This window comes from Mustela nivalis (genome assembly GCF_964662115.1).
Source record: "Mustela nivalis genome assembly, chromosome: 4".
Lineage (NCBI taxonomy): Eukaryota > Metazoa > Chordata > Mammalia > Carnivora > Mustelidae > Mustela > Mustela nivalis.
This window is the reverse complement of record NC_139023.1, coordinates 70,309,300-70,337,111: the sequence shown is the minus strand read 5'-3', so window position 1 is coordinate 70,337,111 and position 27,812 is coordinate 70,309,300. Positions and strand designations below refer to the sequence as shown.

General features: G+C 43.8%; 1 protein-coding gene across 1 annotated transcript in view; it reads right to left on the bottom strand.

Moving 5' to 3' along the window:
- Positions 1–27,812, bottom strand: part of TBC1D9 (TBC1 domain family member 9) — a 120,747-nt gene that overhangs the window by 64,088 nt on the left and 28,847 nt on the right. Inside the window, exon 2 of the mRNA XM_082728468.1 lies at positions 4,477–4,587. Coding sequence (XP_082584594.1) covers positions 4,477–4,587 — 111 coding nt within the window. The remainder of the gene's footprint in view (positions 1–4,476; positions 4,588–27,812) is intronic.

Here is a 27,812-nt window from a genome sequence, read left to right as displayed (position 1 = left end):
AAAAAAAAAAATTAAAATTACAAATGGAAAGGTCAGCATATCAGAGAAATCTGAAAGCTGGCAGCTTCCGCTCTTAAAATCCTCCCCTGAAAGGGAGCCAGCAATTTAGGTTTTAAACGGAAATCGATAAGAAGGACTAATGGGTGAATGGGGCTTTCACGCTGGTTGTCACTTCCGTGGAGTCTTCCACAAGGAAATTTTGGAGGTAACTCTATGGGTAATCAATATATACAAAAGCTAAAACTGTTCTGGGCTTATTATAATGAGATCATGCCATTGTGACAGGCATTATTTACTGGGAAAATGAAAGTACACCTCTTTGTGGTATAAATTATGCCATCAGCATGTCCTGCCTCATGTTTTTTAGCCTTGGCTTGGCAAATAATTCAAGAATGATTTGACTTTGTAACTCTGGGCTCTTTCCTACACGAGTGTTCACAGGAGCATCTGCATCAGAGAATGGCAATGCCCCAGAAACTAACTGAGGAGTAGTGATGTCAGGTCACAGGGAAGAAGGAACGGTTAGGGCCGAGGGGGGAGGAATAGAAGTCACAGTGACACCCAGGAGCGCCTGGGTGGCTCAGTGGGTTAAAGTATCTGCCTTTGGCTCAGGTCATGGTCTCAAGGTCCTGGGATCAAGCCCCACATCGGGCTCTCTGCTCGGCAGGGAGCCTGCTTCCTCCTCTCTCTCTGCCTGCCTCTCTGCCTGCTCGTGATCTCTGTCTGTCAAATAAATAAATAAAATCTCTCTGCCTGCCTCTCTGCCTACTTGTGATCTCTGTCTGTCAAATAAATAAATAAAATCTTTAAAAAAAAAAGAAAAAGAAGAAGAAGTCACAGTGACACAACCAGCAGCTCCCCTCAATGCAAACATACGCCGACTGGCAAGGTCACGCTCCTAGAACTGCTGTAAGGAGAGAGAAGAGAGCTTTAAGGAGCTCCAGGCTCCAAAGATCTCAAAACCCTCTGGACACAAGTAGCAGACAGGCTGGAAGGTGAGACAGAATGTGTCAGAGTGTCTAGTCATACTCGTGTTAAGTCAAGTGGTTAAGGAGCTCTGCCTGATTTCTAATTCCCTTTCTTTTTACTTCTTCATTTGCTGGCTACAGTGTCTATTTTAACACATTCTAGAATGTTCACGGACTAAGTATGACCCTTTCCCCACCAACCACCCCAGGGTACTTCTCCCTCTAAGGTAGCTATTGGGTCCTTCTCCCGTGTACTGAGAGAATGGCCATGGACTGCTGGCTTAGAGGAGCCTGGGTGGCTCGGTAAGCCTGTCTTCTTCAGAGTTCCAGCTTTCCTCTTCCTTTAACCTTGATCTCCTCCGTCTTGCTCCAATCCCCACCCTACACCCCTAGGTGGTTTTCTCCATGCCCTGCACCCTGATGCCATTCCTTCATTTGCCAGATGGCATAAATGACTGATACATATATTCCATCATTTCTTATGGGGCTGTTTGCATCTTAACCCGAATAACTTGAAAGGGATACAACACTACAATGTCAGAATTTCAGGTACCATTAAATCCTTGGGGGCGCACTCCAGGACCTTCTGGCAGCTGGAAATCACACCCAGATAACCTCTCCTACCTATGTAAAAGGCCAGCTGAGATTCTTGCATTTAGCTGGGCACCCTGGGATCAGCTGGCACTGCATGGTACTGGTTCACACTGGGCTATAATTGAATATTTACTTATGTTCTCAAGAGCAGAGACCGGATCTAATTATCGTTATATCTTTAGATCCCTAGCACAGCACTTCCCACCGAGCAGAGATCAATTTAAAGACTGAGCAAAGTCAACTGAAAGAGCTCCCAATGGCCAAAGCTGGAATGATTTGAGCAACAAAATAAAGTAGCACTGGACTCCTCTAAAGTATAAAATCAATATGCATAGATTCTATACTGATAAAAATAATTCAATAAATTAAAACTCCTCACTCCTTAAGGGTGGGCTGTGCATAATGACTTCCGGAGAGTAACAGCATAGAAAGGGGAAGAAAATAGTTACATAACAGTGGAGGAACTCAAAAAATACTACTTCAGGGGTGCCTGGGTGGCTCAGTGGTTTGGGCTGCTGCCTTCGGCTCGGGTCATGATCTCAGGGTCCTGGAATTGAGCCCCGCATCGGGCTCCCTGCTCCGCAGGAAGCCTGCTTCCCTCTCTCTCTCTCTCTCTGCCTGCCTCTCTGCCTACTTGTGATCTCTGTCTGTCAAATAAATAAATAAATAAAATCTTTAAAAAAAAAAATACTACTTCAGCTGGGTGATTGGGGAAAACCTCATTAGTCATAAATTAACAATATGTACCCTTGCTTGACACAATTGGATAAAAATAGCACTTTATCTCTGTGATCTCCTTCAAGAAAAATCTTTGCCTAATCATGAGAAAAACATCAAATTCCGATAGAGGGACACTCTACAATATACCTGACTAGTAACTTCCTTCAAACCTGGCAGGGTCATCCAAGACAAGGAAAGCCTGAGAAACTTCCACAGCCAAGAAGAGCCTGAAGAGACATGACAACGAAATATAATATAGTAACCTGGATAGGATCTTGGAACAGAAAAAGGACATTAGGTGAAATTCAAATAAACTGTGGCTTTTGTTTAATAATAGTGTATCAAGGGGAACTTGGGTGGCTCAGTCAGTTAAGCGTCTGCCTTCAGTTCAGGTCATGATCCCAGGGTCCTGGGATCTACTCCCATGTCAGGTTCCTTACTCAGCAGGGAGCCTGCTTCTCCCTCTCCCTCTGCCTGCTGCTACCCCTACTTGTGTTCCCTCTCTCTCTGTCAAATAAATGTATTTTTTTAAAAAGTAATAGTGTATTAATAGGAGTTCATTTACTAAAACATACTAAGATGTTAATAATAAGGGAAACTGTATGTGGAGGGTAGATGGGAGGTCTCTGGACTATCTGCCCAACTTTTCTATAAATCTAAGACTGTTCTAAAAAATAAAGTCTATTAATAATAATTTTTAAAAATCACATGGAGGTGAAAAAATGTAAAAAATTAAGTGCTTGGTGCCCTTGCTTTTTCTATGGTTATATGCAAAGCTAAAAACAAATAACTAAAAATAACTTTAAAAATGACTAAAAACAAATAACTAAAAACATCTTGGCCAGTTTGGATTAAAAATCCTTGTGAGAGATCCAATAACGAATGGCAGGGCTGCTGACCACCATTTTAAACACAGGACATTATTATAGATTATGATCAGAGAAAAAAAAAATCCCTACTGAAGTAGGAAGTACTGTGCTTGGATATGTAAGTATTACTGAGGACGCCCAAGTAGTCCCCATGTTCCTCTTCATTTCCCAACTGCCCATGGAGTTAAGTTGGGGTCATGTGACTGGTTCTCGTCAACATAGTATGAGTGGTATGTGACACGTCCGGGCCTAGGAAGTTAAATGTGGGTGTGCCTCCCCCAGTGTTTAGAGCAGCAATGTCCACAATAGCCAAACTATGGAAAAAACCTAGATGTCCATCAACACATGAATGGATAAAGCAAATGTGGTATATAGATATAATGGAATACTATGCAGCCATCAAAAGATGAGATCTTGCCATTTGCAACAACATGGATGGAACTAGAGGGCATTATGCTGAGCAAAATAAGTCAATCAGAGAAAGACAATTATCATATGATCTCTCTGATGTGAGGAATTTGAGCAGGGCGGGGGCTCATGGGGGGAAAGGGAGGGAAAAATCAAAGAAGATGGGACCGGGGAGGGAGACAAACCATAATAAGAGACCCTTAATTTCAGGAAACAAACTGAGGGCTGCTGGAGGGGGTTGGGAAGAGGGATAGGGTGGCTGGGTGATGGACACCGGCAGGGTATGTGCTATGGTGAGTGCTGTGAATTGTTTAAGACTGATGATTCATGGGTGCTTGGGTGGCTCAGCTGGTTATGCGACTGCCTTCAGCTCAGGTCATGATCCTGGAGTCCCAGGATCCAGTCCCACATCAGGCTTCCTGCTCAGCAGGATTCTGCTTCTCCCTCTGACCTTCTCCCCTCTCAGGCTCTCTCTCACACTCTCTCTCTCTCTTTCAAGTAAATAAATAAAATCTTTAAGAAAAAAAAAAAAAAAAGACTGATGATTCATAGACCTGTACCCCTGAAATAATACAGTATATGTTACTAAAAAGTTTTTCCTTAAATTAGAACACTCTGGGGAAAAATACATGGGTGTGTCTCTATCTCCTACTTTTCCTGTCTAAGTTGTCTTCCTGTAGAGGCTTTGTCTCATGATAGATGGAGAAGACCACAGGACCCAAAGAAGACTTTGTCAGAGTGAGAAAAAAACCTTTACCATGTCAAGCCATTAAGATTTGGAGTTCACCTCCTGAAGTGGCTATGTTTAATTACCTTACAAGACCAAGCAACTATATTCCCAAACAAAGGTTCCTTTCCTTCTGGCAGAAAGTTGTTAATCATACGGTTTCTCCATATTTCTGAATATGGCTACTTACCACAGGCGATGGTCCAATAGACCAAAGAGTCTGGAGTCTGGTACAGGATTCGGTAAGGAGCCACCCGGGCACTGGAGTCCAGCACGACATCAAGGGTACCCACGAGAAGACCTGAGGACAGAGAAGGGAGGAGAATGCTTAAGGGTTTCCGCATGCTTCCCCCAAATTCCCAGAGGCAGTGTCAACACACCCTTTCTGTTGGACCTCCCAATGGTCTTCCCCTACAACCCTTCTCGATGGCCCTTATCCTGTTGCACTCCACCCTGACAAGTCTTCATCTTAAACAGGTTGATGTTGGCTCCACTGTTTCTTGTTCCAACAACCTCCAAGAGAAACTGCCTAAGCTGGAAGGCAGTATATTGGTGTCAAAACTAATGGGAGGCTGGCAAAGCTGGGAGCCCAGTCCCTGGTAGATGCTGGTATTTACAAATGCCTACTGAAAATAAAAATAGCGAAGGTATTAAGTATTTATGTGTTAGTGTCTCTGTTTTATCTACATTAGGTCCAATATGCATTATTTCCTCCCCCTTTTCACCAAAGAAATAAATCCTTGGGAAGCAGTCACGTCTATCTGAGTCAGTGTGCCAGGCTGGCCTACATATTATTTTAAACTGTCCCACTTTTCTTTGTATTGAAAAAGTATAGGTCAACTCAGCAAGCATCAAGTAAGTACCTACTATGTGCAAGGCAAACCCCGTGGGCACAAAACACAGAAAGACAGAGTCCTTAAGGTATTTATAATCTAGTAGGGGAATCATCTAACACTTGTTTAGGAGTGAACAAGGGCTGGGAAACAAGCATTTTCACATCTCAGTGGCAGAGTCCTTTGGCATTTATCACATCCATCATTAAAACCAGAGATGGCTGTAGATGAGTGCCCGCTCCAAGGATGCAGGAATTAGGCTGAGGATCAGGAAAGGCTTTGGGGTAGCATACAGTGGCATTCCGTGGGTCAGGAACCTCACTGATCTGTCCAGACCCTGAGGGAAAGAAACTTGCCCACATCATCCAAGTCCAGGAAGCCTGAACCGTGAGCAAATGAATTTACCTACTAGTTTGTGAGAAATGCAAACACTCTGTACACCAGTGCTCACTTAAGAAGAGGCAGTGTCTTCTGTTTTCAGGAGTGCAAATCTATCTTATAACCACCATTCCTCCAAGTCCCCCCCACCCCAGGAAAGTGTGCTTCTTTATCTATCCGAAACTGGGATTAGGCACCAAAGGTTTTCTCCGCTATTCCAAAATAACATGGACACACTCACAAATTCTACAAACTCAAATAAACTAGATCCCTTACTTGGCAGGATGAATCCAAAAGATTCCCATAAAGTAAATACCCATAATTATTCCAAAGTCAGACAGAAATAGGCACAGAGCGGGATGTGGACTCAGAAGAACGAACTAGGAACTCTGGCTAGTTTTCATCTCAGAGCAAGACATCTTATTTTCAATGCCTTGGTTTTCTCAAGGATAAAATACAGACAATATCACAGTTACAAGATTGTTCTTGTAATAAGACTGAATATAACAGGATTTAAGGGCAAGAGACTGAGTGGAAAAAGGGGTTAAGAAACCTGTCTGGAACTTGCCAAGACACTCCTTTATTTAATTTGACTTCTACTTAGACGGCATGTTTATTAAAAATGGTTTGGGATACTGCTGATAGTGCTTGAGGCTGAGAGGGGAGGCTAACCGTCCCCAGGCTCCCTTGCTCGGCTCCTGCTGAAAATAAGCAGCATACTGGGAAGTACAGAGCCCAGCGCCGGGCTCACAACAGGATTTTCATGAAGTTCTGCCGAATCTGAACCATAAGTTCTTCTGAAACTGTCACCACAAGCATCTCTTGAAGTGTTGTCTTGTAACAATGTCTTGTGGTTTGGGTCCCACCATATCACCATATCGAATACCTTGATGTGTGCGATACCAGTGAAATTCACTTCCTTCTGCCCTGGCAGCCTGGAAAGAACTAGATTGCTGAGTTCAGGCGAGCTCCGTTCTGGCTCTGACTCTGTAATAACCAGTTCTGTGGTGTGGACCTGCCACTTCACTTCTTGTTGCTTTGACTGGCTCCATTGTAAAGGGATTGTCATAGCACTTGCCTTCCTGAACCGGCGTTATTCATCAAGAAGCCCTACGAAAGGTTTAACCACGGGCAAGTCCTACAGTTGTCCTTGGTCTTTGTCCAAGGACAGGAACCCATCTGGGTTTACTCCAAACCATAGTGACCATAGCCGATCTGAACACACCAGGAAAAACAAACTTTCACTGAAGTGGAAATTAATTCATTTGTTAGATCTGGCCTGTACGAAATACAATATGGCCTGCAGTCTTCCAAGGGGTAAACTTCCACATAATGCCACACATGTACGCATTTTGGTTTTCTCTACCGTGGCATGGATTTACTGCAAAGGCTTCTAATTACTTTTCAGTTATCTGCAGATGGAAGAGTACATTAACAGGAAAAGCACAAAAGAGTGCCGGCTAAGCTGGATTCCCTCTGATGTTAACTAGAAATACAAGCATATCATTCATCACTGAGTATTTATAATACTTCACTCTTCTTTAATCAAAAGAAGAAACGAAATCCCCACAATACTGGAAAGGTCACATACGTTGGTTCTAAGGAACACATACTTCATTCTGGGCTTAGGGAATTCAGTCAAGGATCAGCCCACATGGTTCAATGCGCCTCTAGAAGAGTGTCATCACAGATAAAGCTTCTTCCAAGGGCAACCACAGCTCACTGGGCAGAGCAGCCAACAGAAGCGGTCCCAGTTCTGGAATACTTCATGCCACCACTCCACTCTCACACCCAGGCTCCCTGAGCCTCAGTTTCCCCATCCTTCATGTCTCCCTAGACTTCTAGACGCTATAAGACACAGTAGGAAGAGACTCCGGAAAGGTTCAAGCTGATCCACTCATCTTGACCACCACAGAGATCCCCAACTGAAAACCATCTCCAATACTCATTAGCCTACGTAAAAAATCTCCAGTGTCACCCAGGGACAAAGAAAACTGAGCTGCTTAAAGAAGACCCCCCAGAGTGAGGGCTTCTGATGGACACCAGCTCATCAACGCCGAGTGTGAATTTACAACTGGCTCCGCCAGCTTCCACTAAGATTTAGATGAAAACAAACAGGTTTTCATACCAACCAGAGGGTCCATGCTGAAAATATTTGAAACCACAGACAGTATGATATTGTAACACTCGCGTGAGGAGAACGCACGATTAGAAAACTGTTGTGAGAATTCTTTGAAAACTTAAGGTACTAGACATTCAGACAGAAAGTAATACTGTGAATCAAGGTACGCAGTTGGCCTGCCGAATCCGTTCATACAGTTTTCTTCCACATGAACCCAGATGTGCCCTTTCCCTCTGTAACACTGACCAGAATTCTCCCTCTATTCGGAATGCCGTGTTTATCGGTCAATTCTCACTTCCCACTGCCTGAAATGATAAACTCCTGTGTATTTAATACGTCTCCTTCTATCCCTCCTCCCCTCCAAGTTCTGCTTCTGTAGTACCTATTGAGTTTATTCAAAATTGATTGTACAGGGCACCTGGCTGGCTCAGTTGGTTAAGCGACTGCCTTCAGCTCAGGGCATGATCCTGGAGTCCCAGGATCGAGTCCCACATTGGGTTCCCAGCTCCATGGGGAGTCTGCTTCTCCCTCTGGCCTTCTCCCCTTTCATTCTCTCTCTCTCTCTCTCAAATAAATAAATAAAATATATAAATAATATAAATGTATTATTTATTAATATATAAATATATTTATTAATATATAAATAAAATAAAAAATAAATTAAAAACTTTTTTTTTTAATTGCTTGTACATTTTGCCTCTTTCCACAAGACCTTAGGGTAGAAGCTGACTCTGACTCCTGGGTCCTGGACTTTGCTTGGAGCACACACAGTAAGCCCTGAACACGTTTGATCCATGGATGAGTTGGCTAATTTTCGAAAACCTGCAGAAGTCATCACTGTGCCGCCCAAGCTCTATGGATATGAAGAGCCACGACTCTGGGAGAGGGGAAATATTCCTCCCATAGCCCCCATCCATACAGAGTCCTGGAAGATGGGACATCTGAGCCAGAGAATCCAATCCCCCTCTTTCCCCCCCCCCCAAAATAAACCAACCCAGCAATCAAGATTTTCTTAGAAGTTTTATTACTCATTCCTCTGAAATGGCTGTCAAAATACTGAACCTTTTATCATTTCCCACACGAAGTGCTGTTTTAGCAGCTGCTCTAGTCAGCTATTTCTGGTGTTAAACAATCTTTGATTGCCTAGGATAACTGAGTCAAATTATGGCTCTCAAAATAACTCTTCCCCACATCTACCTACTGTATTAGTTCGGAGGCATCTTGTAACATAAAAATGCTGTTTTCAAGGAGACTCAGAAAACACTACAAAATTGGTACGTTTAGGCTTCCCATCTGCCTGCGGGCACTGGAGGGTGTGTGATACACACATAGGACTCGCTCACTCTGCTCCCGCGTCAGGAGCGTGCTGGACAGGTAGGAACGTGCCCAGGACAATGATCGATCACCTCCTGACGATCTTGAAATAACTTAATGTCAAAGTGGACGAGATACTAAAGCTCATTCAGCCTTCCTCTACCCCCTCAGCCATGCAACCAGTCCGAGGTCTACAATGAAAATGGCAGCAGAAAGGTCAAGGGCACAGGCAATCATAGCCCCTCCACAGAGAGTGCCACGGACCCCTCGGCACTATTGTTCAACAACGTATTTCAAAACCACAGCAGAGTATAGGAAATTACAAATACATGTGCCACTACTCTTTTAACATCTGGCCTTATCTGTTTTGTTTTGTTTTTAAATAAAGAAAATGTAACACACATAGGAAAGGTCCCTTTAATGCCTCCCTGATCCTATTTCCCTCTCTCCCTCTCACCACTGTCAGGCTGTTTCATATTCTCCCCATCCAGGTCCTTATACTTTTATTTCCCGACGTGTATGTACGTGAATGCACACTTGACACTGATGTGCACTTTAAAATTTACCATAATGAGAAGAGTAGATATTGTCTGGCAACCTGTTTTTCTTTTTACGCAATAAAATAATTATAAAATTTACCCAGGTTAGACTTGTAAATTTGATTCACTCATTTAAAATGCTATATAATATCCACAGTATAAATATAAGTTACTCTTTTTCCTAATAAAGGACACTTGGGTTTACCTCCAATTTTTTTCCTGTAATAGGCACTACAATCATTTTCTTTATATATGATGTTTTAAGCATGTGAAGACATTTTAGAATGCAACTGCTGGGTCACAGGGTAAGTTCGTCTTTAAACCTTATCAGACATTACAAAATTGTTCTCCAAAGTGACTGTGCCCAACATACTCTTACCAGGAAAGCTAGACAATATGTTTTCCACAATGGTCCCAACACTTAGTATTATCAGTGTTCTGGGTTTTGGTTTTGGTTTTTTTTTTTTCACCAGTCTTCTCCAGGATGAGAAATAGTATCCATTTGTTTTCGTTTTTAAGTAAGCTCTACCCCTAGCATTGGAGGCTTGAACTCACAACTCTGAGATCAAGCATTGCATTCTCTACCAAGAGAGCAAGCCAGGGGCCCCTCCATTTGTTTAAATTTGCATTTTTTTGAATATTAAGGAGTTTGAGTACCTCTTCCTGTTTACTGGCTCTTCCGGTTTCCTATTCTTTGAGCTATTTGCCCTTCCCATGGAACTGACTTGTGCTGAAGATCCAGCTCAGAGTCAGAGTTTAGAGGCTCCCACGAATATATACCCTGATCAATTCGTTTCACCAAATACCCACTGATCTCCCTAAAGCCAGGCAGGCAGTATGCTCAGACTTGCTTCTTTATACATATTCTATTTAAATGGGGGGATTTGGGATCAGTATTTGCAAACCCCTCTGCATTCCTCCCATGGAAAGTTTCTGCAGGTCACAGGCTCCCACCTTCTCCCACCTCCTGCTCCCAAGGTGTCATTGATACATCCCCTGTGGTCTTAGCACTGACATAGGGTTACCTGCTCTTAGGCAGAAGTAATTACACAGTAACACCCAGAAGCAGCGGCGGACAGAATTATAACCTCCAGCCAACACCATAATTTTTTCACTTCTTTTAAAGAATCTTGTTTGTAGTTTCTTCCCACCAGTTTGTGAGCTCCTGGAGAACAGGCCCAGCCTTGTTTACCTTGGAATTCCCAAAGCCTCCAGTTTAAGTCCCTCAAGTTATGCTGAATATTTATAAATTGGGCCACGAAGTTTTCACTTTGATGGACATTTGGAGAAACCCAGAATTATTTTCCAACCTAACTCAGCTACCATAGCTGAATACCATAGTTCTAGCAAAGTGACCTTAAATAATTAAAACTGTCTAAGCATCATTCAATGAATGGAGACCACTACTTGAGAAAAGGCTGGAAAATCCCACCTCGGAGAATGCGAGGTAATACAGCTCAAACTCACATCTAAACTTTTTACCACGGGAGATCAAATTCTCTAATTTCGGAAGTAATCTGAAATTTTTTTTTAATGAAAATTGAGATTTATCTGGAATTAAGGTGGATCAAAAGCAGAGATCTTTAGGGAAAGCACAAGTCTTTTTATTCTCCTACTTTCAGAAACTAGTCCAGAGTTTGGCAGTTGTTGCCAAAGGACCATAAAATTACCGCAAGATTGAACCAGTTGAAACTCCTGCACCCACACTCAGACTGGTAAACAATTTGTTTTGCATTCCAGACTGGCCAGGGGGCCACGTGAGAGATCAGAAAAACCATCCTGCATACAGTGAGGGGGAGGGGGAATGCTGGAATTGTCAGGTGAGGGGTCAGCTCCAGAGCTCTAACACACCCAAGTTCATAGTACCACCATGAACGATGAATGTAAAGTACTAAGACCAGCACAGTGTCCCTGAGAGGGGTCATGTCTGTTCTCTGGGTAAGGAGCTGAGGCACGTAGGTTTGTTGGGAGAGATGGCTGGGGCTGGAGATGGGGGCCGTGAGTTTCCTCAGTTTCACAACCTCAAAGAGTCTAACAACCTTTCTCAAGTACTGACTAAAAGGGAGAGACCCGTCCCAGTACTGGAATTCTACCTTCAGTGTAGACTGTCTCGGCATGCTTTTATTTTAAGTGTTGCTTACTTTCTGCCCCCACTAGAGGGTTTAGGTGAAGACAGTTTTTCAACATAGTTCAAACCACTGTAGCTGCTTCAACAGGCCGTCCACAACTCTCTCCTCTCAACCTCAATAGCTGTGTGTCACAACACCATCCCAGCCACGCATATCATGGCCGCCTTACAATACAACACCTCTCTCTTGAGGGGACAGAGGAGAGAGCCATTTTATACACATACACACACACACACATACACATACACACACAGGGATTTGTCACAATTTATGGAAAGATGAACCAACGAGCAGTCTGGTAGTGTAGGAAATACACTGCCAGCTCTGTCAATTAGGACAGGACTCCTCAAACTGTTTCTGATAAAAAATCAGTTTGGGTTTGGTTTTCAATCCGTTACAGACTGATACTTCTGTCAGATATGGTACATGTGAAATACTGTATCTCTAGAATATGAAATAAAGACAAAAAGAAGTCTCCTATTTTTTTTTATTATTTAATTCAACAAATTGCTCTAGGTTTCTAATTGCTTCATCTCAATTTCTGTTCTTTAGCTCAAGGCAGTGGTAACACACGGGTTGCAAACCAGTACTTTAAATAAATAGCATTATGTTAGGGACGGGAAGGCTGGAGGGCAGTAATTCCCTCAGGACTGTGTTTATTAGAATCATACGCATAGTTTTGAAGAGCACATTCAATCTGGAATACACATTTTTTACTTGGGAAATTAAAACAATTGTCTACCCACTGCAAACTAAAAGGAAACTCAACAAAATCATTTCTTAATTGAAGGCAAGAAGACAGGAATGGGGGAGGCATGAGGTTTTTGTTGTGTATTTATCCCAAGGGCACTGGTTTAGAAGTGTGGAAAATCTACAATCCTGCATCAGCTGAGCCTGGGAGACCCCTGATGCATTTCTTACCAAGAGAGGGGCAGGCTCTGGGGCAGAAAGACGAAGCTTGGAGAGGCAGACTACTCCCTCTGTAGTATTTCAGGCTAATTCTGGATTGCAGGGTCTTTGAAATTCGGGCTTGCTTATAAGAGTATGGTAGTTCTCTATCCATGGTTTCACTTTCTCCCCAGTCAGCTGCCATCAGAAACAGACCACCCGCCTTCCGATCTGCGGTCAGAAGGTCGACAGTAGCCTCATCCGTTTCGCTTCATCTCACCACACAGACCTCCTCTCGCCTCACGTTATCACAGGGAGGAGGTGAGTGAGCGCAGAACGAGATGCTATGTCAAGTGTGGGACACGTGTATTCTTATAATTGTTCTATTCTGTTAGTAGTAATTGTTGCTAGGCTCTTTCTGTGCCTAATTCATAAATTGACTTAATCACAGGTATGTACGTCCAGGAAAAACCCAGTGTGTACCTGGGGTTCAGGGCTAGCCACAGCACCGGGCATCCACGGGGACCTAAGACTGTATCCCCCACAGACATGGGAAGGTGCTGCCCACAGAAAGTGAGGCTTCGAACGGACAGAAAGCAGCCATGACTTTCCTACTTTCCGCCACAGAAGAGAAAGCACACAGGCGGGCTTATACCTAAAGCAACTGCAGAAAACTGGAATTGGAAGAGCATTTCCTAGAGCCTTCGTCACACAGCCAATTAGCATGTGCTGCCCAAATATGCCAAGCACCCCTGAAGGCCCGGGCTTCTAGCAGCTGCTCCACTCCACCCCGTAGGCCACACACGCCTCCTCCTACAAAACAGAGGGCTGTTGGAATAGACTTTTCCTTCTCTTTGGGGCCGTGTTTGAGAAGAAATCACAAAGATATTTCAACACCTTCCCTAACACCCTGGTTAGGACGACCTACAGAATTTGCAGGGCCCCTGGCAAAAAGAAAAGGCAAGTCCCCTTGCTCAAAATTCTGAAGAATTTCAAGACCACTAGTGGAACATTCAACCAACATAACAGCCCTTTGAAATGCAAGTTCCTGGGCTACACGGTACAAGGCCACATCCCCAGGAGGCCGGTCCTGACCCCAGCGCTGCCCTGGCGATTTCTTCCCCACAGACAAGCTTGTTCTCAGCCTTTCATCAGGGATTCAAGTTTGCTATGATATAGACCAAGGCGTACAATGAACTGAACTCATTCAGAAAACACAGTGGGCACCTGTGTGTTCCGATTCCACAAACAAGCATTGGTGGTATAGTGGTGAGCATAGGTGCCTTCCGATTATGCAAACAAGCCCTCAACCCAAGAGGAAGGTAGATTCACTTTTGTTACATTGCCAGCTGCTTCCATATATGCAGCAGCAAGGTGTCCTGGTGCTAATCTTGACTGTAGAGGCAGGTATGAAAACTTGAGACTGATGTTTCAAGGCTGGCCAAGGTTAGCCTGTAGAGCAAAGACAGAGGGGTCTTTCTGGTGCTGGGCAGAGTTGTTCACTGTGAAGCCCATCGTTTCTAGGAGGCAAGCCACATCCACCACTGCAGGGAAACCTGGGTACGATGCCCCCCATCTACCTGCTCCCAGATGGGCCACATTCATAGGTACTACTCACTTGGTCCCAAGATCATTGCCAACCCTGTTGATTCATGTAACCCCTTCTCCACAATGAATTAATATCATGAAATAGAAGCAATTATGAATTTTAAATTACATTTAGGTAATGACCTAGTATGTCCAAATAGTTGTATTTATGCAATGACAGACATTTAAAATCATGCCCTTGGGGCACCTGACAGGCTCAGGCAGTTAAGCGTTAGACTTCAGCCCAGGTCATGATCTCAGGGTACTGGGATCCAGGCCTGCACCTGGATCCCTGCTCAGCAGAGAGTCTGCTTCTCCCTTTCCCCCTGCTCCCAACTTGTGCTCTCTCTTAAATAAATAAAAAATTTAAATAACAAAAAAATCATGCCCTCAAATGATTATCCAATGACACGGTGAAACATATCTAGTATATCATGTGAAGCAAAACTAAAATTTTTGTTCCATGTATTTCCAATCAAAATAGAAGTATAATAGTATTACATTATAAACTATAATACCTGCATTCTTTTAAACTTTATTTTTTCAGTGTTCCAAGATTGTTTATGCACCACACCCAGTGCTCCATGCAATATGTGCCCTCCTTAATACCCACCACCAGCCTCACCCAACCCCCTATCCCCCTCCCCTCCAAAACCCTCAGTTTGTTTCTCAGAGTCCTCAGTCACTCATGGTCTGTCTCCCTCTCCGATTTCCCCCAATTCACTTCTCCTCTCCATTTCCCAGTGTCCTCCGTGTTATTCCTTATGCTCCACAAGTAAGTGAAAACATACGATACAATCGACTCTCTCTGCTTGACTTATTTCACTCACCATAATCCCTTCCAGTCCAGTCCATGTTGATACAAAAGTTGGGTATTCAGGGGCACCTGGGTGGTTCAGTGGGTTGAGCCTCTGCCTTCGGCTCAGGTCATGATCTCAGGGTCCTGGAATCGAGCCCCGCATTGGGCTCTCTGCTCAGCGGAGAGCCTGCTTCCCCCCACCCCCCCTGCCTTTCTGCCTACTTGTGATCTCTCTCTGTCATATGAATGGATAAAATCTTAAAAAAAAAAAAAAATTAGGTATTCATCCTTTCTGATGGAGGGAAGGAATACATGGCATTATTTTTAAAGACTATAAAATTATTGGTAGGTAAAAAAAAAATCTCTTTCCTGTACTGTTCTGTGTTTCCAAACTTTTTCAAATGTACATCCAATACTTGTATGATTCAAAAAAATTATCTCCATTACTTCCAACCTTCTGTTTTAGGCTTTTTTTTTTTTAAAGATTTATTTATTTATTTGACAGAGAGAGATTACAAGTAGGCAGAGAGGCAGGCAGAGAGAGAGAGGAGGAAGCGGGCTCCCTGCTGAGCAGAGGACCCTGAGATCATGACCTGAGCCGAAGGCAGCGGCTTAACCCACTGAGCCACCCAGGCGCCCTGTTTTAGGCTTTTTTAATAAGAGAGTTAACAGTCTTAAGCAAATAAATGGTCACCATGTTTATAATAAAGCTACTAATTCCTTCGAGATGGTCCAGGTTAGTCATTTCATTGTTAGAATGAAATCCCACAGGTAGGAGGGTCAATATCTCTAAGGGTGGCATCCTCAAAATCACACTCTGATGGAGCAGGGTGGGCTTTATCCTACAGAAATTTGTTTAAAGTTTGTGTTTTCCCTCTTGTATACAAAGTGCATCAATACCATAAGCTGATACATCTTCAATCACAAAGTACCAAATTATTTAACTCAATGATAGGGACTATATACTTAAACAACTAGCTTAAGTCAGGACATTTATATTCCCAAATAAAAAATATAAACACTGGGGCACCTGGGGGGCTAAGGTGGTTAAGCGTCTGCCTTCAGCTCAGGTCATGATCGAGCCCTGAGTCGGGTTCCTTGCTCACCGGGGAGTCTGTTTCTTCCTCTGCCTCTGCGGTTCCCCCAGCTTGTGCTCTCTCCCTCTCTCTCTCTCAAATAAATAAATTCCTTTAAAATAAGTAAATAAATACACAAACAAACCACAAGTATTAAATGGATGAAATTAGTTTTGCTACTTTCAATACGGGGTCTTTGTTATAATGGTAAATACCCATGGCGCTGCCTTTGGTCATATGTAAGTGAGGCAAAGAGAGAGGCTATGTGTGCTTGTATGTACCTAGGAAATGTCCAGGAAAGATGTTCATTGAACAGCTAATAACAGTTACTTCTGGGAAATGACATCGATATGGGGAGATACCCCACTGGGAAGAAACCAGACTCCTCTGACTATTAGAACCGTATTTTTAAAAGTAATTTTTAATGCTGTTGGAACTATGTAAAACCAGACTCTTGCACATATATTATAATAAAGTAATAATGCAAGAACTATTAAAGGGAAAAAAATACCACAATGAATATCCTGCTCTAAGACTTTATAAAAGATGAAACTCTGTAACCAATCAGTTCCTGGTACTCTCCGCCCGGGCCAGAAACATGGCACCCGCCCTCGGCACACCGTGACTGGGGACAGAGAGCAGGACTGTCACACTGGACCAGACAAGGCTGCCTTTCACCAGGGACTACGGTCGAGGCTAACACACAGGGCTCAGAGGTGGCCTGCAGGGAAAGGTGAGGCAGACCAGTCACATCCTCTTCCAGGGAATCTGAGCTGAGAAACACTAAGAGAAAAGTCAAGTAAGCTAGAAGCAGAAGAAGCAGAAGAGTATAGGATTTCAAGGCAAAGGAATGTAGCACATAAGACAGACGACAGGGAAGCAGAAACACTGAGGTCAAAGAAAGATAGAAAACAGAGGTCAAGAAAGCCAGCCGTGGGCCAAAAGAGAAGGGGACAGAAATGAAGAGGGCAGACAAGCGTGCACGCGACCCCCCGGAGCTGGGAGGGAGGAAGGAGGAGAGGAGCCCTCTCCCCACAGCTGCCTGGCTTCCTGCCAGCCTTCCCAGCCTGGTTCCAGTTTCCGCACATCTTGGCTGCCCACACCAGGTACCCCAGGCCTGAGTTTCTTGCAGCCCCAAGCACCCAACGAAAACCCTAACTAACCCCTTTGGCTCATCTAAGATGAACTGAGTAAACATTCCCTTCTGTATGGCAGGAAGACTACTGTTATATAACCAAGTATCAAGGCATTAACAGCAATTTAATAATATGCTTTCCAGCCCTGCATCCCAATATTCTAGAACAGACAAAAATAGCAGCTACAGAACTGTAATTAAAATAAACATGCTATTTACAGGGGAGAGGTAACAGGAGCAGGCCAGTTTGATCACTGGGAATTCTGTCTGACTCTGATCACCTACCTGGAAGGCATGCGCCTCCCCTTGCATTTCCTCTTCAGAAGAATTCTGGTCTGGGATGCCTCAATGGCTCAGTAGGTTGTGCGTCTGACTCTTGGTTTCAGCTCCTATTATATCTCAGGGTTCTGGGATGGAGCCCTGCCTCTTTATCTGCAGGCCCTCTGCTCAGTGGGGAGCTGGCTTGAGGATTCTCTCTCTACCCCTCTCCCCTGCTAGCACATGCACTCTCTCCCAAATAAATAGATTGGTATCTAGATAGAATTCCAGGTCTAGCTCAGCCTGAATGCACCTGGATAAGGTTAAGGGCATATTTCACAGAACACATACAGCTTGTGATACGTCAAGTGAGAACAACCCTCACCTAAGTTCCAGATAAAAGCTTCAAAGAGAAAAATGAGCAGGGAAGACCTGAACATAAAGAGGCTATCGTGGCACCAACGACTGGAGAAACTCAACAAGGACGCTTACCAAATATGGTTTCACTTTGCAAAGCCAGGTGGGTAGCCACAAGTAAGGGCCTTATTTTGTCAAGTTGTTCATTATAATATTATGCATTTTTCCATATATGCAAATGACCTACATATGCGGATGAGTCCCTTGTGGAATACATGAGATCCGGCGGAGATGTCCTAATAGTTCAGGTGTGGCCTAGAAATAGCCTACGAACTGTTTGGAAAAATACTGAAATGGATGGAAAAAGGAATCAATGACAATGACCAAAGCAGTATACTGAGGTGGGGGAGCATTCCGTTGCAAAGTGACTTTAAAGTCATTTCCAAGAAACTGTTCGTTTCTCATGTTATAACAAGGTCATGACATAAGAGACACAGAGCCATATGACCACCAACAGAATGATACAAGCAATGTCACCGCCTCATACACCGTCAATTAATTAGGGACTAAAGAACAAAGATGAAAGGCAAGGGAATTTACTTTTCTTTTCTTTCTTTCTTTTTTTTTTTTTTAATTAATTTATTTGACAGAAAGAGCAAGAGTGCACACAAACAGGCTGAGCTGCAGGCAGAGGGAGAGGGAGAAGCAGACTCCCCGCTGAGTGGGGAGTCCAATGTGGGGCTCCACCCCAGGACGCTGGGATCATGACCTGAGCTAAAGGCAGAGGCTTAACCTACTGAGCCACCCAGGTGCCCTGGAAGTGGATTTTTCATATGATTGTTTTACTAATGAGTGGGGAAATTAAAGGAATAAAGGTCTTGTTATGTTTCTTCCCCTCTGAATTATATCTATTTTACCTAGCTCCTTAATTGGTAAGCAAGTGATGTATGTTCACATATATGTATATACATACATACATATATAATATACAGACATATAAGCACACACACACATACTATGATACAATATGCTTATTGAAGATATTCTCATTTCAACTGAGTTTAGACTAGTGTGGGCTCTAAAGACCCCTGGATTTCCAGCTTTGGATTTAATTAAACACAACGATTCAAGGAAAGAATAAGGTTACATCGAAATAAACACTTTCAAAGTTTTAAAAAAGAAAATCATATGCAAGAACTCCTTTCATGCCAGTGTCTCTCAACCAATACACTCTCCAAACAAACAAAAATTTCATTCTTTCCCTCACCCTAAACATGATTTTGTGAAGTAGTGCCTTATGTTCCCCGAATGGAGAAGATACAGACCAGAAGATTTTTAGGCTCTTTCCACAGTTTGGCTATTGTGGACATGGCTGCTATAAACACACAGGTGCACCTGCCCCTTCGGATTACTACATTTGTATCTTTAGCTTAGATGTCCATCAACGGATGAATGGATAAATAAGATGTGAGATAGATAGATAGATAGATAGACAATGGAATACTACGCAGCCATCAAAAAATGAAATCTTGGGCGCCTGGGTGGCTCAGTAGATTAGGCCACTGCCTTCAGCTCAGGTCATGATCTCAGGGTCCTGGGATGGAGTCCCGCATCAGGCTCTCTACTCAGCAGGGAGTCTGCTTCTCTCTCTCTCTGCCTGCCTCTCTGCCTCTCTACTCAGCAGGGAGTCTGCTTCTCTCTCTCTCTGCCTGCCTCTCTGCCTACTTGCGATCTCTCTGTCAAATAAATAAATAAAATCTTTAAAAAAAAAAAAAAAGAAATCTTGCCATTTGCAACAATGAGGATGGAACCAGAGGTTTTATGCTAAGTGAAATAAGTCAATCAGAGAAAGACAATTATCATATGATCTCTCTGATATGAGGAATTTGAGAGGCAGAGTGGGGAAGGGGGGAGGGGTAGGAAAAATGAAACAAGACTAGACCTGGAAGGGAGACAAACCATTAGAGACTCTTAATCTCAGGAAACAAACTGAGGGCTGCTGGAGGGGAGGGGAATAGGAGGGATGGGGTGGCGGGGTGATGGACACTGGCGAGGGTATGTGCTATGGTGAGCACTGTGAATTGTGTAACTGGTGATTCACAGACCTGTACCCCTGAAACAAATAATACATTATATGTTAATAAAAAAAAGATTTTTGCCCGAACTTTCCTTTCTGTCATCTGTTTGAGAGAGACAGAGGGAAAACAGAAATAGAGAGGGATAGAGAAAAGGCCTGTTTTTTAAAAAAAAATTATCAGTTACAAAATAATAGTATTTTAAAATGTTTTATTTGAGAGAGAGAGAGAGAGAGAGAGAGAGCGCGTGTGCACAAGTAGGGAGAGGGCTAGGAGAGGGAGAGGCAGAGAATCCAATGCTGACTCCCACTGAACACGGAGCCCGCCATGGGGCTCAATCTCACAACTCTGAGATCATAACCTGAGCTGAAATCAAGCGTCAGACACTAAACCAACGGAGCCACCCATGCGCCCCTAAACTAACAAAATTCAGATTCTTCTTCAGACTGTACCAACTGTCCTCTCCTAGCGACTATATCAATGATTCAAGAATGTCAGCAATTGTTCTCTGACATTGAATTCACAATCCCTTATCCTTTTAGCCATGCCTCCCCTGTGTCCCTGTTAGGACAGTTGATGGCTGTCAAGTTCATTTCCCAGCAGAATGTCCACTGGACCCACTGATGGCACGGGCGGGGACCATCCTGGGCACAGAAAGCTGCAGCAAATGCTCTGCTGAGAGAGGCTGAGGCACAGTGGGTCATCACACCCCAGCACTCCCAGGCTTCTGAACACTTGTCCTTCATGGCTCCAGGGCCACGGCCTCTGAAATCTGGAGCATGGATAAGGAAAACAGATTCTTCCCGTAGCTCGGTCACATCAGTAGGTCATGCCCTCGGGAGAGGCACGAGATTCCAGCATACTCATAGTTTCCACTGGGAGCAATCCAGTGCAATCTACAGGCAACAGGAAAGGCAGGCCCTGGGTTCCCAGGTGCCCACCCCAGAATTCTGTCTGCTAGGCCATGAGATGGTGACAAGTGTCGTTTGGGCTTCTGCATTTTTGGAGTTTTATTGAAGAGACAGGCCATTCTCAAGGGTTTTTGTGGAAGACAAACCATGCCGCTCAAGCCTAGTTTTGAAATACACTTTTGGCATTGGAGAGACCCATGGGTTCCTCACCCCTTGGTGGAGCTGACTGGGGTCTTCCCCTGTGTGTCCTGCTCATGCTACGATTTTGCCAAGTGTGCAGGGATGTGAAAATAAGGTGGGAAGCTCTGTGTTAGACAAAATAAAGCACAACAAGCCTTCAGGTCGCAGCACATTACACTACAAAATTTCTGTACGTTGAATCTCAGTGCACGCGGACACCATTCAGGTAACAATACGTAGCTGTCCCATAGTTTGTGTATAAAGCTGTAGTAAATGTGCTTCCGTTGACTTACATACAATAGGTGCACTGTTCTTTTGTAAGAAAGAAAAATAGGAGTGCCTGGGTGTCCCAGTCCGTTAAGTGTCCCACTCTTGGTTTCGGCTCAGGTCATGATCTCAGGGTCGTTAGATCAAGCCCCACGTCGGGCTCTGCCCTCAGCAGGGAGTCTGCTTGAGATTCTCTCCCTTTTCTTCTGCCCCTTCCCCAGCTCATGCTCTCTTTCTCAAATAAATAAATAAAATTTTTTAGAAAGAAAAAAATACACCTAAATTTATAAAATGGGGGGGGTGACTCATGTGATATTTGCCTGATCTTTACTTCTCTTTATGCTAGTTCTTGGGAAATTTTTATTAAGATTTAAAAAGTCTCTCCTAAAGTGTTGGAATCTCGGACCCTTTTCTACAGTCTTCTGAAGGGACCCTGAGGAAGTGACCCAGAGCCACATAACCGCTGCCCAGATCTCAGGCCTCCAGCCCCCCAGCCAGAGTCTCCAATGAACAACCACTGTGACTGATCACCTTCACCTGAACAAGCCAAATGATTAGGAAATTCCTAATAGGATTACTTCAAAACATTTTCAAAAACATCACCTGGAAAACCCCTTAGAAAACCTCAGCTCTTTTAACTTAAATCTGGGAGAGTACCCAGGAATCCAAGGGAAACATTTAGATGTTTGTACTGGCCTACTTCCTTGATGGAACAGGAACCTTTCTAACATGGCAGGGCCGATGCCGTGTCATGCAAAGTGATCACGGGCAGTGGATTAGGTTCCTACTTCCCCATTCAGGAGCTGTGTGGCTTCAGGCAAGTCACACAGCCTCTCTGGGCCATAGTTTCCTGACACTAAGTAGGGAACAATCTATCTTCTCTGCCTGTCTCCCAGGGTTGTTGGTAAGTCTGACAACATGTAGAATATCTTGCCAGTGTAATACATCTAGACTTTTTAAAAATAATATATAATTTTAGAGCGAGAGAAGCTTTAGGGGGCGCCTGGGTGGCTCAGTGGGTTAAAGCCTCTGCCTCTGGCTCAGGTCATGATCCCAGAATCCCAGAATTGAGCCCCAAATTGGGACCAGGAAGCCTGCTTCTCCCACTCTCTCTCTGCCTGCCTCTGCCTCCTTGTGATCTCTGCCGGTCAAATAAATAAATAAAATCTTTTTTTAAAAAAGAGAGAGAGAGAAGCGTTAGGTCATACATTTCCATCTTCCTGTATTACAGAGAAGGAGACTGAACATTAGATGACGAAGTACTTGCCAAGGTCATGTTTTGGAATCTTACTAAGTAGTCACCATGGTTATTACCGTCTAGAACAGGTGGATGAATAAATATGGTCTCAGTCCTGGAGATGTGTGTTTTCATCCTTATCCTCATCAAACAGAAATTGAGCACCTGTGAAGAGGACACTTTGTTGGGCCCTGGAGATATCATCTATCTCTGCCCCCTTGGAGGAAAGCAGGATCTGACTGGGAAGACAGAGGTAGCTCGTGCAGACAAGAACTACTAAGATGACCATTTGCTCCTTTAGTTCAAGGACACACATTAAGAGATGCTTATGGGGACGACTGCATAGGGCTTGGGAGCTCATGCAAGAGACAGTTCTGAACAGTGTCCTGGAGTTGGGCTTTGGTAGAAGGTAACACTTAAAAGCACTGAAATAAAACTTGCTGAGAAAGTCAAGATCTTAAAAGTTCACACCACAAGAAAAAAAAAAAATAAAATGTTCTCGTAACTATGTATGGTAACGACCTGACTTATTGCGGCGATCACTTTGTAGTAATTACAAATGTCAGATCATTACGTTGTACAGCTGAAACTAATATAATGTCGTATGTCGATTATACCTCAAATACATAAGTAAACACATACATTCATAAATACATAAATAGCTAACATGGAGAACCTGAGTGGAATCCCAGTCTGAATACATCCTAGGGTCAGGAAGAAACAAGGCATACAATTTATAAAAACCCCAACTTCTTCACCCAGACAGGGCTGCAGTGAGGACTAAATGATGTGATGCATCAGAAACATGTAAACAGTGCCGGGCACTTTGTAAGTGTTCAATAACAAAACCTACTGTGGTTGCTGATGTGTGGGAGCATAGCCCAGCCAAGACGGAAGATATGGGGCATGGAGACCAGATTATGGCTGGGCAGCCCTGTGCTACACTGGTTGGATTTTATCTCACCCATGACAGCTCTTGGGCTAGAGCTACATAAGCTGTTCAGAAATCCCTCCGATGGCAGTTTGCTGTAGTTGGGAAAGGGGGACCGGAAGGAGGAAGGCAAACTAGGAATTTTTTATGAGGAGGAGGTTCATCAAGCCCCGCCTTTTATACCAAGAACTTCCCTTACACAGAACCACCTCTTTAATCCTTGTGAACCTGCAGCCAGTTCTTAACCCGTTTCACAGATGAGGCAATAGAGCTCAGAGAGACTAAGAGATGAAGCCAAGATCTGTTAACTGTCCATATGAGTCCATGGTGGTGCTTTCCCTGTACAGGCTGATAAGGGCCACTGACCACCAGCGGCAGCCAGGGAAACCGAATCTGCTTCATTACTTGGACAGTAATACTGGCCACTACAGGGAAGGTGGAAAATTCTCTGCTGTTTTTATTTCCATCGGGGCCAAATCGTCTTAATCCACTCTTTCTGGGTGTGGGGGGTTGAGGGGTGGGAACTAGCCTTTGAAGAGCTGGTTTCTAAGGTGACCCATAAGCTTCTACCACTAATGGCAAGTTCGGCCCTCACAAGTTTGATAATTCCAACTCACTCTCCAGAAGGGAAAATGGACCCTTGCAGCTGGGCCCACAGACCAGCTCCTCGTGTGGGCACCCAGAGGGGAGCCACTGTGGTCCCAGCAGCAAACACAGCTCCTTTCCTGGTTTCTAGAAGGTGCTTTTCTGTCTGGGATAAATGTCCTCACTGTAGCTCAGCCAGACTTCAAAGGAAGTTTCCAGAATTACCCTGGAACCTAACAACAGACAACTAGACCCAAAGGGAGGTCCTTAGGGTCTGGGAAATAGATCCCACCTTCCACTAGAAGCCTATTTGTACTCTGGTTAGAGAAATGAAGTGAAAATTGCTATACATGACAAGCAGACATATTATTCCAATGGACCCCTGAAACCACCACCAGATTATCACCAATAATGGCTAACAGCGGTGACCACATGCCAGCTGCTGTCTTTATCACTTTATATGCACTTTCTAATTTAATCCTCACAACATCCTATGTCAGATATATAGATAGATAGATAGGTATCTATCTATATATATATCCCATCCGTATTTGATAGATGAGAACACAGGTGCCCAGAGAAGTAGAGAAACTTGCCCAGTGGGCATGTAGCTTAGCCGGCAACTCTGGTCACCAGGCCCAAGACAAGAGAACTCTAAAGCCTGTGACAGTTCACTGTATCAGCTTCTAGAATCATTTCCTTAAGGGAGTGGAGGTATTCAGAAGGAAGTAGTACAAATAAAAAGAGTGATCATCAGAACCTTCTCTAGTATCCAGGAAATGCAACCTTATTTCAGTCCTTATGGACTTAAGATCCTATAGCGTCCTTATCATTTTGATGATTTTTTTAACTGACAATCTATAAAACCTGTGGTATTCTCCTCAACCTACACTTGCAGAACTGTCAGAAATTCTCATATATAATGATGATTCACAGTCAAGAGGAAATACAATAGGCATTCTCTTGGCAACTGTGAGTCAGCTTTTGCATACTGGTTAGCCTGATTGAGTCTTCTTCTTCTTTTTTTTTTTTTAATTTTATTTATTTATTTGAAAGACGGAGATCACAAGTAGGCAGAGAGGCAGGCAGAGAGAGAGAGAGAGGGAAGCAGGCTTCCTGCGGAGCAGGGAGCCCGATGCGGGGCTCGATCCCAGGACCCTGAGATCATGACCCGAGCCAAAGGCAGCAGCCCAAACCACTAAGCCACCCAGGCGCCCCTGATTGAGTCTTCTGCCTATGAGCCTACAGTGGTCCTTCATCTTTCTCCATCATCCTAAATCCTAGAGTGGCAGGAGGGGGAGCACTGGTACTTGGCTATCAGCCATGTTTCGTGACAAAGAGAAAGAGTACTTGAGGAACACCCATCTTCCTGCTGGGATAACAAGGTCATTTTGACCCAGTGTCTAGAATTCTTCTCCAGTGGCTGTATAGCTGCCTTGGTGTCTTGCCCAGCATCCCAATTCCCTTGGCACATAGTCTTCCTACTTGCTAACACCTGGTCATGTCTGCCTATATCTTAACCAACTGCCTTTTGCTGAGATGTTTCCAGAAACATGCCTAGCCTTGGGGAGTCTAAATGACTACCTCCATTCTCCCAGGACCAGCCTCTCCCACCACCAACTCAGGATTTAGCCCTCCCCTGCCTGGATTCCCACAAGGCCTGGGAGCCTGTTTTTCAATCAATGGAATTAATAACTCATGCCGAATCCAGGGGAGCAAAGGGCCTTTGGGGGATGAGAAAACGTTTACTCAAGCCAAGCTCCAAATGACATGAAATCAAAGTGTTATGATATGACCTGGGCATATGAGCCAATTATTGTTTGCCGAAGTGATCACCACATATGCCATGATGAAACAGGTATTTGGTCATTTGAGAAGTTCCACTGCTCACTGATCATTCACCTCCACTCATTTCCCATAAAAAACACAAGCCCTCAGAAATCTAGAAGGAGCGGTGACTGTGCATACTGCACCAAGTGTGTTTATTGACATCTTTTCCACGAACCTTTCCACCTGGTTCTACAAAGATGTAAGTGACTGTCATAATAAAGCCAAGGCCACACATATTTTTATTCAATCTGAACTTAGGTTAGAGATTCAAACATGCCCCAAACCGATCATTCGTTTATCAATTCAATCATTCATTCATCCTGCAAACATTTACACAGTGACTCACCAGATGTCTAGTATGGGGCCGAGTCATGGCAATGCTACGTTGATCTTAACAAAATCCAAGGTTAGTGGGGACTAACTAAGTTAGTAAATAATGTAAGATAGATCACACTATGATTCTGGCCTAAAATTAATTCTCAAAAGTAATAATACCATTCTGGGGCGCCTGGGTGGCTCAGTCGGTTAAGTGTCTGCCTTTGACTCAGGTCATCTTCTTAGGGTCCTGGGATCAAGTACCACATCAGGCTCCCTGCTCAGCAGAGAGCCTACCTCTCCCCCTCTCTCTGCCCCTCCCCTGGTTGTGCTCTCTTGCTTCTTCCCTGTCAAATAAAATCTTTCAAAAAATTTTCAAAAAAAAAAAAAAAAAGGTAATACCATTCTCAACCTTTCACTCTTCAGCTGTTATTAAAACAATTAAACCACTATTTTCTGCTCCATGCTACTGTTACTTATTTGGTGTTTTTTCCATATTACTTTGAAAAGATTCTCCTCACATTTTGTCTGAAATGTCACTCTCATCCCCTCCAAGGTGAGTCTCTGATTCCTCCCCCCTTCTTTCTTTCTCAGAACATTGGATTTTGCCAGTAATTCTCTTTCCTGTCCAATGAATTATGACTAATTACTCTTTAGGCTTTCTCTTATCATCTTTCATGCCTGCCCTCATCCCTGCTTTTCTCCCTCTTCTTCATTTCTTTCAACTTCCTTTGGGAGTAGGTGAGCTTTTCATTTTCTCTTAGACCATCAAATTATATTGCATGATGGAAAGCACAGTATCTACTCATTGGAGTCCTTTCAAATGAGAAAGGCCTTACTATGTCTGAGTGATTATGGCATCTTGAATTGCAAACTCTAATAACTCCTAGTAATTACCCCTTATATGCTGTGCACTCACTCTCAGCTTCTCTTCTCAAGACCCTGGGAGGCTGACATAAGTAAAAAGTGTCCATACACCACAACTTCATCATTACAGCCTTCCTTCAAGGACTTATTAGAAGAAGGCATCACCAACAGACCCAGTCTTAAACTAACCGATTTTTATCACGACCACCCAGTCTCAGACAGCTTCCTTCCGATCTAGATAGGCATTTAGAATTACTGAAATGAGAATATTTTAACATACAGGCTCCACAAAAGTGTCAAATTTAATGAACAAAAATACTGCTTTTCAGGGGCGCCTGGGTGGCTCAGCTGGTTGAGCATCCAACTCGATGTCGGCTCAGGTCAGGATCTCAAGGTCGTGAGATCCAGCCCTGCGTCAGGCTCCGTGCTGGTCGTGGAGCCTTCTTAGGATTCTCTCGTTCCCACTGTTCCTCTCCCACACTAAGAAAAAAAAAAAAAATGCTGCTTTTCAATTACGTAGGTAGTACTACTTTCTGAATAAATTTAGGATAATCAAAATCACAAAGATAGCAAGTGATGGTAATTTGTGAAATGAGACCCAATGGGCCTGATTAATGCAAGGTCACTGGGCAGTTTCCAGGGTCGGCTGGCCATTTCTGCTCTACCCTTCTCTCTTACCAGTCCTTCAAGAAGTGCTAAGGATGGGATGCCTGGGTGGCTCGGTGGATTAAGCCGCTGCCTTTGGCTCAGCATCCCGGGATCCAGTCCCGCGTCAGGCTCCTTGCTTGGCAGGGAGCCTACTTCTCTCTCCACCTCTGCCTGCTTGTGCTCTCTCTTTCTGACAAATAAATAAAATCTTAAAAAAAAAAAAAAGTGCTAAGGAAAAGAAACAGGATACAGGCTAAGGCCAGAG